Source organism: Pleurodeles waltl, chromosome 1_1, assembly GCF_031143425.1.
Source record: "Pleurodeles waltl isolate 20211129_DDA chromosome 1_1, aPleWal1.hap1.20221129, whole genome shotgun sequence".
NCBI classification, from domain to species: Eukaryota; Metazoa; Chordata; class Amphibia; order Caudata; family Salamandridae; genus Pleurodeles; species Pleurodeles waltl.
Genome location: NC_090436.1, coordinates 397,935,348 through 397,950,997, shown reverse-complemented (window position 1 = coordinate 397,950,997; position 15,650 = coordinate 397,935,348). Strand labels below are relative to the sequence as shown.

At 43.1% G+C, this 15,650-nt stretch overlaps 1 protein-coding gene across 2 annotated transcripts in view; it reads left to right on the top strand.

Annotated features, from left to right (window-relative positions):
* PDE8B (phosphodiesterase 8B) overlaps positions 1 to 15,650 on the top strand; it is a 900,595-nt gene that overhangs the window by 461,447 nt on the left and 423,498 nt on the right. For both annotated transcript variants that reach the window (XM_069223470.1, XM_069223477.1), the window contains one exon: positions 11,510 to 11,598. In XM_069223470.1, the coding sequence (XP_069079571.1) occupies positions 11,510 to 11,598 (89 nt within the window). The remainder of the gene's footprint in view (positions 1 to 11,509; positions 11,599 to 15,650) is intronic.

Here is a 15,650-nt window from a genome sequence, read left to right as displayed (position 1 = left end):
GTTTGTGGAAGTACCTCAAACGTATACTGCTCAGTTATAAATTGGAGAACGCTTAGAGTGCACACCTACAATTTCATGCTATGCTAGAGAGATGCTGTAATTCTTTTAATAGTGAAGCATCTTAACAAAAGTGCACTGTAGCATCTTACGACCGGGCAAATAACCATATAAAAAAAATCCCCACGTTAGGTAGAGGAAGTAAAAAAGGGTTAAGTGTAATGCTTCCTCATCAGGACAGTGGAAGCCAGAACCGGACTGTCCATTCTGTTGCTCTGGTGTTTTCCCTGTGTGCTGCTGGCTGGTTTTTGGGAGTGCCTTTACAAACGGATGAACTGCAATTGCGCAACTATGTCCCCAGTGCCTCATTTTAGTGGTGGTATCCTGGGGTGGGGTGTAACTGACCATTTCTGCAGGAATGATTTTTGTTTCCTGCCCGACGCTGGTGGAAGGAGTGTGTGTTTATCAGGTGTTCTCCACCAGAGTGCAGATTTGTGAGTGGGCTGTCAACAAAGGAGCAGTAAGCAACTATTAAGGTGATCGAAGTTACTCTCTGAAAATAAACTTCAACGTATAATTTTCATGAATCTTCTCAAGTTGGACCATTTACTGAGGTTTAAGGATCTTGTGGGCTGAGTGGTATCCAACAATGATACAGCAAAAATATTTGGGGGCGATGTTTGTTTGATTTGTGGCTTACGCTGTAGTGTTTCCATAAGTATTCAAGTCATGTGGGCCTACCAGCATGGTGATGATGATGGTGTAAGTTGAGGTGTGGACATGAGAAAATTAATGGCAGTGCATTAAGGGCCTGATTTAGAATTTGGCTCCAAACAACCTATATGCTTTGTACTGAGTTCTAGGGATGATCGCTAAGTGTAACTTCCTTAGTAAGCGGTGTGCACTGCTACTATCTGGAAGTAAACTTTGGGTAGGAAGTTCCTCTTAAAAGTGTTGTCTCAAGCTGAGTCTTTCATTTTTGGCTACACTCAGCGGTGCACTGTTGAAAATGTATCTAACTTTTATATAACTTCAAGTGCCTTGTGCAGTGGATGTTGTCCTTTGCACATGGAATCATTCTGTAAGTAGTGTGTCTTAAGATGTGGTGGTGTGATGCTATACAACTCTGAGTATGTGAAATGTTTACACATTCATGCTTCGTCACAGGAATCGAAGGTCCAACTGTTACACACTTCACATTCACACTCATTCATCTGGCTTGATCCTCCAGACACACTAAAATCACTAAATGCACAGGCACATTAGTGTGGTGGCATGTGCTTTGACTAGTAATCTAGCTATATAGGTTTCCTAAGCTACTTCCTGGGCATGCGTAGGTAAACCTCTAGGTACTGTGCATGTGCTTGGTCATATAAGTTGTGGACTGTGCAACTGTTAGAAGCCCTAATTGTGTTAGTGTCTAGAGTAAAATTATCAGTTATCATTTAGGGGACCTGAGCTTGTTAGTGTCAATAAATCTGTGAAGAATTGCTGATCAGTTTCTGCCACCCATACATACTAGAGCAGCTGGGTTTCTTGCCATAGACCCTTCCTGGTCCTAAAAGACCTAAAAAGAAATTCTGTCTCTTACTACACCTAACAGGCCCAACATGAAATATTAGGGCTTACTGCGCCTGGTGAAGCACTTTTATGGTTAGAGGTTAATGTAATGATTGTTTGGTTAGTGAGTTTAGTTTTGGCTTCTCACAAGAGATCCTTCCATGCATTACCTCATTATGTTTGCCGTGGGGTTATAGGGAGTTGGACATGTTTACAAAGAGAGGTTGGGAAGAGGCCTGTTAGCTCATGTGAAACATTGATGGGGTGAATAAATACAGGCGAGGATGATTAGATCTTTGAAAGAGACCATACAAGTAATTTACAGTATTTATAGAAGAGGGGTTATGGGCTACATGTTGTGCTGTGGGCAATTCACACAGGTAGGTATTGAAAATGAACCGGAGGGTATGCAGCTTTGGTTAGGGAATTAATAAGTACATGCAACTTAAGTCAAATGAGGAGATAGGGATGCTAGGCCTTGACAACAACTTCAGTTGTGCAGGGAATTTGCATCTACCATTGTTTCATATGCTTTTTTAGAGCTTCATCAACATATCCACAACTAGTGCCAGTCTGCAAGATGTTGTTGTCCACCCTAAAGTGCCAGGCACAAATTCAATAACCATACATGCAGGCTTTCTTCCCAGGTTGATTGCCCTCATAATTACACATCTTGAACCCTACCTTTTCCTGCCTTGTTTTTATCATCCCTAATCTGCTCTTCCAGCTATCCCTGGCCTTCAAACCCTATCAACCACATCTCTATTTCAGTGTTGCCGTTATACAGCACTTATGCCTCTGTTAGCTCTGATGAGCATGAACCTGTAAGAAGCATACCTCGCCAGCACAGCGACTCAGCAACCAGCCATAAGAAAAGGCTATAGGTTAAATCACCTTCTTGATGCAGAGTAAGAGTCTATAGCAGAAAACAATAAGCCGAAATACCACGACTATTGGGGATATAGGGATATGTATTAATAACATGGTAATCTATAAATGACTCTACTTCATCATAGATGTGCCTAATCACTGTGCCAGGTACATAGAGACAAAACGAGAGAGTGCCCCTTGCCCAAAAACGCCACTAGCAATGCTTGCAACCTACGTTGCACTAAAACATGTCCTCTGGCAAGCATGGATACAAGATTGGCATGAGCCAATAGGCTGCACTGTAAAGATGCACTGTAACCACCATAGATATAAACATAGCTTGCAGCAAACTGGTTACGGAACATATATAGTGCTTCAAGCCCCCACCAGTTGTGACACTGCAGTATATAAAAGCTCTATATAACATAAGGTAAGACACAGGCTTGGAAAACATTACAGAGGTCTATTACCAGAATTTATTTTTGGTTACTTCTCATAGTGGGTGCTATTGTAAGTAGGATTTTTCAGTTCTTCGAATTGAATTTGCTTGGGTTGGAAAAAGGTGTGAATAAGGGATGTCATATGGTGGTCATGTGGATAGATGTTTGGTGGACTCATTAATTTCCTTTCTAACTGTTAGAATTATGCTAGAAGTGTTTAGTTACTTAAATAAAATTGATTTAAAAAGACATTTCCAGTTTTGAGCTTTTTCCATTTTGTAAATATATTGGAAGCAGATTACAGTACCACACAACTCTCGATTGGACGTGTATTACAACTTGCCTCACACTTCTGAATAGCTATTTTGGTGATTTTCCCTTTATTAATTAGTGCGGTTGTGTGTATATATCATGTCATGTGTTTCAGAGTGCACATTTGTGTGTTAGTCTTCTCTTCAGATCTGTAATGTTTTCCGAGTTTAAAGCATCTGAATAGTAAAGTGAAGTAGTCATAGTTTTGTGTATTTTGGTCAATGAGGCAAGTTCATTGGTGATAATGAACAAGGTTTTATTTTAATAACCATGCATGTTTTTAATGTTTTGTTTGTTTGGTGGAAAGTTGACTGTTACTTAACTGGACCCCATGTTGTGGTGGATATTTGTTAAGTAATGGGTCTAGATGTTTGAGCGGTGGACACCAGCTCCATCATTTGCTCTACTTCCACAGCACCCGAGCATCCAAGGATTATGTGCATTATTTAACATTTTTGTAAATTCCTGGTAGTCTGGAGATTAGAAAATGTTTCTCTCTCTCTCTCTCTCTCTCTCTCTCTCTCTCTCTCTTTCTCTCTCTCTCTCTCTCTTTCTCTCGCTCTCTCTCTCCATCTCTCCATCTCTCCCTTCTCTCTCTCTCTCTCTCTCTCTCTCTCTCTCTCTCTCTCTCTCTCTTCCAAGTCTCTATACCAAAGTTGTGCCATTACCCTCAACCAACCCTGCTCTACCAAATGCTCTCTAATCAATTATTTGGATTGCCAAAGTCTAATAAATGAATGCTGCCCACCACTTGTCCCATCAACAAATGCCGAAGTCATGAAAATTAGGCCTGAATCAGCCTTTGTTAAGTTGGAGGAATTGTACTCACATCTAAAAGATCAGCTGCTCTCCACCAGTGTTATGCCTGCAGGTGAGTGTGGATTCCTGGTCCACGAAGGAGCATTGCAGCATTGAGAGCCAATGAAGCAATAAAGTCATTGATCGCAAATATTTTGTAGGCTGCGTGCTAATTTGTGAGACATATGGTATGTTATATTGACTTGTATAGCGCAGTAATCACCCAAGAGGGTATCCAGGCACTTTCGGAGGTGTACAGGTTTGTGGTTCTCAAGGCACTTATAAGAAGAGCCAGGTTTTCAGCTTCTTATGGAACTCAAGAAGTGAGGAGGAGGTTCTAATGTGGTGAGGATGGTCGTTCCATGTCTTGGGTGCAACGTAGGAGAATGAGTGGCCTCTAGTTTTGGTTTTGCAGATGTAAAGACTGTGTGCAAGTGAGAGTGAGACAGAATGTAGGTGTCTGGTGGGTTGGTGGACGTGAATGCATCTGTTCAAGTATTCTGGTCTTGTGTTGCGTAGGGTTTGTATGTGTGCATGAGAAGTTTGAATTGGCTGCACTTTTGAATGGGGAGCCAATGAACCATCCTGAGGTGTGATGTGATGTGAGTGGGGCATTGGAGTTTGAGTATGAGTCTTGCAGTGCTGTTCTGGATGGTCTGGAGTCTGTATAGGAGTTTTTTGGAGATTCTAGCATAGAGAGTTTTGCCGTAGTCCAGCCTGCTGGTGATTGGTGCTTGTGTGACAGTCCTTCTGGTGTCCTGAGGCAACCATTTGAAGATTTGTCACAGCATGCGTAGGATGTCAAAGCTGGGGTGCACATTGTGTTGACCTCAGCTGCCATGTTGAGCTTTTCATCTAGGATGATCCCTTTTTATTTCTTTTTATTTCTTTTTATTTCTTGCGTGGTCTGTGGGTGTTAGTTTTAGTCCTAACTTTGACGGTCACTGGGTGGAGTCCCATGGGGAGATCTTGTTGCTGAAGACCAGTACTTCTGTCTTCTTAGAGTTGAGCTGTAGGCATTTGGTTCACATCAAGTCTGCCACCACGGTCATGCCATTGGTGAAGTTGGTTCCGGTGGTGGTTGTTTTGTCAGTCAGGGAGGGGATGAGTTGGATGTCATCAGCGTAGGAGATGACGGTGATGTCTTGTGATTGCATGATGTTGGCGAGTGATGTCATGTACATGTTGAAAAGGGCAGGGCTGAGGAACGATGTCTGTGGGGCTCATCATATCAATTCCTTCAGGTCTCTGATGTGAAGGGTGACAGTCTGACCCTTTGGGTTCTTCCCATGAGGAAGGAACAAATCAATTTGAGAGTGGTTCCTTATATGCCAATCTCATGGGGTCTTCTGACGGCGGTGTTATCGGAGGCAGTGTTGAAGGCCACAGAGAGGTTCTCAGACTGTCTCAAATCCCCTCCTCTGCACTGCAGCAGAACTTGCCAATGAAAAGGTGTCAGAATGTGGAATCTGTTGAGTAGCAGTTTTCAGTAATGTGGACACCAGAGCTCAACCTTTTCTGAAGGTTCCTGAATTTGATGTGCCCTAGAGCAGGATGCATATTGCAACCTACATCAGGGGTCAGACACCCTCTACCATTATGTAATGTTCTATCAGTTGCTGCTCATGGGGATTCATTGGGGACAGGGCGGCACATGGGGGGGATGGGTGGGGGAGGGTGTCATAGGAGGAATAAAAAAAAAAAAAGTTAAATAAAAACTTACCTCTGCTCCCGTGCCGAGCCGCTCCTCTCCTTCGTCCAGAAGCTGCAGTCACATACTTCCAGCCTGCCCTGTGGCCAATCCTGATGCTGCTCAAAGCTGTGTCAGGATTGACTGGGAGCGCCCAGCCAGGGCTCCCCCAGGCAGACTGGGAGCCTGTGCAGGCTCCCACAAGCCTGGCAACTGTGTTGAGGGGCTTGAGAGAGCCTACTGTGCATGTATTTTTGGCCGTCCCGAGACGGCTGGCCAAACATACATGCGCAGTGAGAGGGAGTGTTGTGCACTCCCTCTCAGTGCATATCACCCCGTGGCCCCACCCCTTCAAAGAAAAGGATAATAACACAGTTTATTATCCTTTTCTTTGAAAGATTTTGCTGGCGGGGGATGCTCCTCCGCCCCAATGGAGGAGCCTCCTCTACGTTCTATGCAACTAACTAGCACTAAAACCCACTGGGCCACCAAGCAAGTTGTACATCAAGGAGTTTATGTTTATTAGATGTGTTTGTAACATATGCATCTTAAATTGTTAATGAATGTTAGTAGGCAGGATTGATTGTGGTGCTGTCAGAAATATGTTTCAGATGGTGGTGGCGTGGTGCAGGAAGGACAATACCCCTGTGAAGGGTTTTGAGAAGTGAAGGGCTCAATGGAAGGTCAGGGTGCTGGTGTACAAGTTCAGTATTGAGCTGTGGAGATGGATTCTTCCCCTGTAGATGCCTTTGTATGCGATACTGAGAGGTGTGATGGTGAATCATGCTTGGAATGTGTTTTTAATGGAGATGAACTCCGAACCTGGTCCACCCCTCTTCCTGTATGCTGTCGGTAAAATTATTTTGCAATCAATAGGGTTGCAGTATGAATGTTTACATATTTATTTTTGTAACCAGAATTACCTAAAACTATATGTTGTTATAGTAGAGAGAGATAATAATCAGGACCAGAGTCCCCTGACAGGTGAATATGGCCCAATGATGGAAATAAAGCAGTAATTAGATTTTCCTAAGACACCTTCCTAAGTGCTTTGCGGCTGTTTTTGCCCCAATAAGCATGCACTTATGTTATCTCTGTTTCCTGAAGTGTGCTTAATGGTTTGGTGGTTAAGATTCATGAACGTGAGATAGACCTTTAAAAGTATAAGCTTTTGTCACCACAAACGAAAACGCACACAAATCTTGTTTGGTTTCCTCCTTGGCACCCTTCTGTATTGAGCCCATTGTGCAGAGTTCAGTGGCACGAGGCACTGGGCATGTCAGTTAGCACAAACACTGTGCCCTTTTACAATTGCCTGTCAGTCTGACCTCACAAATAAGATGATTTATGGAAAGGACGGCATGGCCTATCCTTGTGAAAATGAAAGACTGAAGCAAACTTGTGCTGTGTCCACACACTGGGTCCGGGGTTGTCTCTTGGGGGAGCATTGATTTTTCACAGCCTTGGCGCTAGAGAGGAGCCTTTACCTTACACATACAAGCACACTGAGTGTTGAATGCCCCAGGATGAAGAATGTTGCCGGAGATTCAGCTGTGTACTGCCCGTACATGAACATGAACCACGCGCTATTGCCACTGAGAAGGAGGATTACGATTGGTGAACTCCTCAGCTCATGGGTATCTTCCATTTTAGCCTGAGTGGGAGCCTGCCGAGAGGGGTTACACAAAGTAATCTAGTCTTCTGCAGTGATGAAGCTCATTTTGACTGATTTACTGCCATCTTTGGGAGATCTATGAGCACTTCCTGAGAAGAGGGGCGTTACAGAGCTCTACCAAAATAGGTGCAATGACCCTGATTGTATCGCCGAACCTGTCACTGGACTGAATGGACACCGCATGCCATCGGGCAGCACACTGATAAAAAAAATTGCTGAAGAATGCTTGTATTTGGGGTTGTGGCAGCAGCCCCTGGGTGCTCTGCGGTTCTGTAATCTGGTAGTGCATGACAGGATCAATGGCAATGAGGGATGTGTTTTATCTACTAGAAGAGAGGGCATATGAAAGCAAGTTCACCCTGCAACAGTGAACAGGGCACTAGCAAAAGGAGCAGGTTGGGGAGTATGTGCTCAACTACATTATGTTTTTTCCAGTAGACAGTAAGATACAATTAATGTTCTACAGCAGACAGATGTAGCCAATAGTGGCACCCTAACGGCTAAACATAGACAGTAGGTAGCACCAGTAGTTGAGATCCATACAGCCACAAGACACAGGTGTCATGTGGTGTGCTACAGGGCTCCATCTTACTTCCTGCTCTATTCAGTCTGGATCTCAAACCTCAGAGTTTGGTGTCCAACCACTCAACTGTTCATCAAAATACAGTCCATTCACGACCTTCATACCATTCTGCACAGCCTTGCAAATCTTCAGGTCTGGATATAATGCAAATTATATTTTTGATAAAGCCTTTGGGAATTCGTTCTGTTATCACACAAACATAGGACACATTTGACCCTGCAGTTATTCGTGAACTTAAGGTAGACAAATGTGTTGCTTCTGTCTCAACTTCTCTTTGGAAGTTTGGGATTCACACTGAACCCCACATTGTTTCTTATCTCTCACATTGACAAAACCACCATATTATGCGGTTTTCTTCTACGCTCCCTCAAAAAGATCAAGCACTTCTTCTTTCGTGTACATCTAAAACTGCTGAGCAGGCACTAGTCATTTCTACATCTTGACAGTGCTGTTCTTGCTGGTCTTCCTTAATCATCACCTGCCCCAATTATGTCAGTGCTCCATTCAAAGGGAAGATATCTGTCATTTGCTAGAAGTTTGCATCTCACACATTCGTAAAAACAACTGTCCAATCTGGCAAATCTTCACAATATGTATGGTGGTCAAAGAGATCCCAGCAGAAAAAATGTTTTATTTCGTGATCTACATTGAGTAGCTCCCTTGCTGTGAACCAAACTTTCACTGGAGCTGCCACTTCCTATTGGAACTGCTTCCCATGAGGCATCTGAACTGAACCCACTCTACTGTTGTAGAGACCTCATTTCTTACGTATGTACCTAAATGACCTTGCTTTCCAATGAATCTGATTCTAACCTGCATAGTCACTGCTCTGTTGTCACTCCTCTGATGTTCAAACCATTACTGTGGCATCCATGCATTATGCAAAGCACAATAATCCTTTATGGTGCAGGGGCGCCATAGTAAAGAAAGAAAGAAATATCTACTGCCCATATTGCATTTGGCCTCAATGTGCTACAAAGTTAAGTTGATGTACTGTTTAAATGATTGTCAAGGTTAAGTTACAAGCACACCCCAAATGAACCTGTGCTTAACCCTCTGGAATCTTGGCAAAAAAGTCAGTCAGATTTAACTTAGAAACAATGTGTAATTTATTTATGCAGCATTTCAAACAGTATTAAAGTGAAAATACAACACAAGAATAATCCCACAGCAATTAAAAAATAGATTAAAATTTAATAAATTATTTGACACCAAACAACCAAAATGTAATCAGTAGATCCAGGGATACACAATTTTAAAGTTGTAAGTAAAAATAGTGCCTAAAACCACAAAGTGCCAACAGTGGTTATTTGTTTACACCGGACTGGGACCAAGTTACAAGTTCATGCCAACGGGGATGGAGCACAGGCCGGATACATGGACCAAGTTATGCCCACTGAATGAGAGTACCTTAAATCCTGGTTGTGGAGCATGCAATATCCTGCATCGCTGATGCATTATGCAGCGGCAGCTCCAAGGAGCTGCAAGGGTGGGATGTGAGGTCCTGTGTCATCGTCGAAGATGCTGTCAATAAGGGGCTTTTGAGGCAAAGTCCTGTGTTGAAGATGTGTTGCGTTCCAGCAGTTCCTAAGACGCTGCATTGCTCCAATGCAGAGTACTGCATCGTTGTTGAGGATTCCATAAACAAGTGCTTGTGACACAAAGGCGTGTGCTGAGAAAGAGTTGTGCAGTGGTGGGCGGCAATGTGAGGTCCTGCATAGGGGATGCGTCGCACAGCGGTTCCGATGCAGTTTTGCAAGGCGATGTGTCATGCTGCGTCAGTTCTGCTGGGACCGCAAATGGTCTGCCAGAATACCTTCAGACCCACTTCCAGGGTCCAGGAATAGGTAACACCACTTGGGGGGGAGGGGGGCAGGACGCAAGAGTCCTGGTGCTGAGTTCATGGTGTTGGTGTCTGTTCAGTCCTTGAGGCAAACTGGCCCTTGGAGTCACTGTGGAGGTCCTGGGTTCAAGATGCAGGCCCAGTCCTTCACTCAGGCAGCAGGAAAGCAGGCAACAGGGCAGCAAGGCAACAGAATAGCAGTCCATCTTGCAGAGCAGCACAGTCCTCTGAGCCTTTCACAGGCCCTAGAGCTGTACTGAAGAGTTTGGTCTGAGGGTCCAATATTTATCCCTAGTGCCCACTTTGAAGTAGGAGAAGGTTCTGGAGGTTTGCTCCCTCAGAAGTGCTTGGAATTTCCTGCCTCCCTGCCCTGGCTCCAGTTTGTCTTGGTTCCCAATAGACAGTTGTCAAACCCTTTGTGACAGTGCTCAGGCAGAGCTTTTGTGATGGGCAAGTGTGGTAGGTGACAGCTCATCCCTTTCATCAAGTCAGAGATGGCTCATCCTGCCAATACATATGGCCCTTTGTTTCACTGCCTAGGAGCAATACATAAAGACCAACTGCCAGCTACAGGCGTTAAATGGTCCGGACTACAATGTGCCAACTTTCTAAAAGTGTAATTTTCAGAATTGTGACTTAAAATCCAACATTACCTTTAAAGTAGACTTTATTTTTTAGACACCAAACGTGGAATGTCTACCTGCTCTCAATTGCAAAGTGATTACATATTAGATGTAGTAAGTTAACCCAATATTAAATAGCACAAACAGGTTGCAGTGACAGGACTGAGGCATATTTAAAGAACAACCTAAGTGGGTGGCACAATGCCTTCTACAGGCCAACTAGTCACATTTAATTTACAGGCCCTGGGTACATGTAGTACCACGTTACTAGGAATTTACATGTAAATTAAATGTGTATTTGCATATAAGCCAATGTTACCATGTTTAAAGGAGAAAGAATAAGGACTTTATGACTGGTTAGTAGTAGTAAAGTCAGCAGATTACTAAATCCATAAAAAACAAAGCCAGCAAAAACAGGAGGATGGAAGGCAAAAAGATGGAGGAAAACCTCGCCAAGGGTGTCAGGTCCAACAGGGCATCATCACAGATGAGGTTAGCAGTGCTGCGGGAAAACCAGGAATCTGTTTGCTGAAATTTGAGGGTGAAATTATGAGAGAAAATTTAGAATCGCTAAGGGGATCATGCCAAGATCTTACAATTTCCGAGACCTTTAATGAGGCCTCATTAGATGTTTTCATTGGCATGAAAATCATGTAGAAGGACATTTGGCATAATACCAGTGCTACTTTCCAAAGGTTTTGGAAGTATGACAAGCCTTTTTGAGGACTAAACTTGAGTATAATGTTTTTGTACGCCATGCCCTATCTTATTTTGTTAAAGTAATTCGAGTTTTATTTTGATCCAAAAGATGGTTGAACTGCCCATGTTGCTCTTATAGACAGGGTATATGTATACAGAGGGTCCATAGTTGTCATGTTCCCTTTTAATTTTGCTGCCTTGTTTTGAAAAAATAATTGTTAGTCATTGACAAAGATTTTCATTACCTGTTTGCTGTTCACCCACTGAAATAGTGTGTAGTAGCTCAGTAGAGTAATTCTGACAAAATTAAATTAATGGAGTTGATTTTTTTATTTTCTTTGACTGGAGACGTACCATGCGAGCGAGTTGAAAATCACTGTCACTTGACTCACATTATTGACTTTTTCATTTTTTTGCAGAGATTCATGGAGAATCACAGTATGATTGCTTGTTACAACGAACTGATTCAGCTAGAACACGGGGAGGTGCGTTCACAGTTCAAGCTGCGGTATGTAGAGAGGCTGAAAACAAGCACTGTCAGTTTTCTTCCGTCAGCACAAACATTGTTGGAGCACATCATGTTAAAGGGTTCTGTGGTTGGTCGATCTTATTATATTTGTGTGTTGTGTGATAAATGCATTTGTGGTGTGAAATCAATGATTCTGTTGTTGCTGTCAGAAATTCGAGTAACTGCTATTTGGTAAGCAAAAATTAGTTGGCTGAGCAGGGTAAATCTGATAGCTAATTGGGGTATGAGTAACACATACTTTTTAATTTATTTAATTTGACAGAAGAAAAAAATGTACACTTGTAAAATAGAAGGTAGAGTTAGGGATACATTATGCGGCTCTTGAGTATATGTAGCTGTTTACTGGGTATGTTGTTAAGAAATCAGGGATGGCTCCTCCATAAGGGTGGAGGAGCATCGCCACCCCGCCAGCAGCGGCAGCTGCAAACCTTGTCCCAAAAAACGATCGAAACCAAGTTTATGATCGTTTTTTGGGAAAAGGGGCAGGGCCATGGGGGTGAGGTGCACTAGAGCACATGTGTGTTTGGCTGGCCGTCTCGGGCCAGCCAAACACGCATGCGCACATGGCTCTCTCCAGCTCAGCAACACAGTTGCTGGGCTGGAGAGAGCCTGCACAGACTCCCAGTCTGCCTGGGAGTGCCCTGGCTGGGCACTCCCAGCCAATCCTAACACTGCTATAAGCAGCAGCTGGGAGCCTGTGCCTACCTGCAGTGAGGAGACGGTGGAGCGGCGCGCGACGGTACGGCAAGTGTTAAAAAAAAAAAAAGTATTTCATTTAATTCTTCTCACCCCACACGCGCGCCACACTGCCCTGCCCCTTCTGCTTAGTGCGAGCCGCGACTGTAAGTAATATACATTAATCAATAATAAGTGGCCCCTACTTGTTATGAAACCATCTTGTCCCATGTTCACACTTTACTGTTTGCAAGGCAGATTTGATTTGGTAAGTATGGTACATTGGATTTCATGATTTCTCGATGTTTTTTAATGTTTGAGGGGCGGGGATTAATCCAGTCAAGGATCATACGTAGCCAACAATTTCTTTGAAGGTGAATATGTTGTGTTACAGTACTGCATCGTAAAAAAAAAATAAGATCATTTAAGTTGTCAGAGTGATATCAGAATTCAATATATCTGACATTGCCCTAGCTATACTGATCCAAGCTTCTATCAGACATTGATAATTAACAAATGCCTGTAATTCGTTAAGATTGTATCTAGAATCCACACATCAGTTTCACCTAAACAGCTTCTGTGGTATATAGTATGTCAAATTCAGTGTCTTAAATTGTTGCAGTTGGAGCTCTAAATGTGTTGTAGCCTATGGTTAGAGGCAATGTAATGTCATCAGTACTAATATACCTGCCTAGTATTTTGTCCATTTCAAAGACATGAGTTCTAAGTCATCCTTGGCCTGTGCCATGAATATATTATAGAGCTCGAATTTTGAGTTGAGGGTTCTTCTTGTACAATAGCACAGCAATTCTATTTGGTCAGGGCGTATATTGCCCTTAAACTTTAAAAGGAAATCCTGTTCCTGTAAGTATTTGAAAATGTCATCTTTATGTAGAGAAAATTCATCCTGCAAGTCACAGATGATCTCAATGGACCTATGTAAAATAATTGGGCAACCATAGTGGGGCTGAGTTCAAACCACTGTTAAAGCGTATCAGGGGATCGGTTGGTTGCCTAAACAAGTAGAATATCCACTTAAACAGAGTAATTCTCTCGATTTTACACCATACCAACCATTATTGGTTGTGCTAATCATGATATAAATCTGATTCTTCTAAAAAAAATGTGGATCGTTAATTGCTACCCAGAAATTTTTGTGAAAATCACGTCCATTTTGGTGAATTTGCTAACTGCATTGGTGCATGAAGCTGCAATTCTTTGTGCCATGGAAACCCAACAATATATATCGAAGTCTGGGAGTCCAAGTCCGCCTCTCTGAACAGGTAATTTCCTAATTTTCATAATAATAGACTTGTGATAACCCTATATGAAACTGCTACCGCAGGACCGCCAAATTGGTGGGGAGGATGCCACGGCCATGGCGGTGGCGTCGCCCCGCCTTATTACAAGGTTTCCTCTGGTCTGACCAGTGGAAACATTGAAATAGAGTGTTCCAGCCGGTCAGACTGGTCGGAAGAGTGCTATGAAGTAGCACTTGGCTCCCTTAAAGGAGCCGAGCGCTATCTCGTAGCACAGAGGGGGCTGACCAGCACCCTCAGAATGTGCACTGTCTGCAAAGCAGACAGTGCACATTCAGATGATGCTGGGCTTGGGCCCTTGCATTGCCTATGCCATGGGCATGGGCGATGCAGGGGCCCACCTGCGACCCGTGCATTTGTTCTCCTCCAGCCTTTTCATGGTGGGGAAACCGCCATGAAAAGGCTGGTAGAGAACAAGGTTGTAATCAGCCAGGTGGCGCTGAGTTCTGGCTGACTATAACCATGACCACCATCACCTCGTCTGGATCTTTGACCACCAGCCTCGTAAAGAGGCCCTTAGGCTAACTCCTAAAATAAATGTTAGATACATATAAAAGTATAAATATGAACTGATATAACACATTTTGGCAAAATAGTCATGTTAATAATGTTACACTGGCCTGGCAGGGTGATAGAAAGTCAATTCAAACTCCAAAGCAGTCGAGTTATTTTGTCTAACAGGTTTAAGAAAATAATTTTCCCAATCTGTCTAACATTGCTGCATATGTAAATACCTAATTATGTTGCAACTCTTACAACCCTTAAGCCAGTATTCATGGGTATATGATTTGAGTGTCACCTTCAGAAAATTAACGCCAAGCCACAGGCCTCTGTATATTTCTAGATCCGACCCTCCAGGTTTTCACAGTCCCAGTCCTTGTCTGCCAGAGACAAGAGCAATACTTTCCAGTATCTAAGTTGGCGCTAGGCGTAAAAGTGCCCTCCATTAGAGCCTCCAAGAATAGATGGAAAATGCCAGAGGTCAAAAAAGCTCCTATAGGCAAGGATCTGCCGCAGCATGGAGAATGGCCAAGCATAGGATAAGGAGATTGCTGGATATGAAGAAGCGGAGTCAAGAGGAAAATAGTAAGATGGAAACTAAGCAGAAACTACTCCGCCACTGGAGAAAAAGGAGCTAAAATACTACGATTTGAGTACTCGTAGTGCTGTGATGCATTGAGTAACCAGTGGTTGCTCCTTATGTAGGGAAAAACAGTACTTAATACGCCATCCTACATTGGGCACCTCCCTTCAAACCCCTATTGAGCGCTGCCATCATTGATTGGGAAGTTATAAATCTTCCCAGAGGCAAGATTAGGGCTCCCGGTCTTATGGTATTTACTTTTTCAACATTTCCATCTGTATTTATCCATATATATTTTTTGCTAATTTTTTATGTAGTTATCAATTTTTTGTGTTTACTGTATAAATAAAGCTGTAATAGGTATTTCTCCACATTTATTTAACTGATAAATATAAACTTTCATTTGAAGATCCAAAAGGTTTCAGCAGTACACAGTTCCATAGCGTTATCTGAAAACACTAAGGGACATATTTAAAAGCCCCTAGCGCCACATTTGCGGCATTTATTTCGACGCAAATGTGGCGTTAAGGTGGTATTTCCTACGCGCCATATTTACAAAATGGTGCATAGCTTTCATTGCACCACTTTGTAAACCCTTGCTCCACATTATGCCTGTGCCAGGCATAATGTATGCAAGAGGGGTATTACCCCGTTAGGGGAGAGCTGAAAAAATGGCACAAGGAAATCTAAGAGATTTCCTTGTGCCATTTTCTTCAGCACTTTTAATGAGAATGGGGCCCTATGTACTCTGCAGGAGTAGAGCCAACATTTTGGCGCCATTCCTGCAGAGTACATCAATAGCATCACATAATATGATGCTATTGCCACCTACCCAGCGCCATGGTGTGCCGTATTTTAAATATGGTGCACACATGGTGGCCGTAGGGGGCGCTAAGGGCCACAAGGAAAGTGGTGCAGCGCCACTTTCCATAAATCTGCCCCTTACATTATAG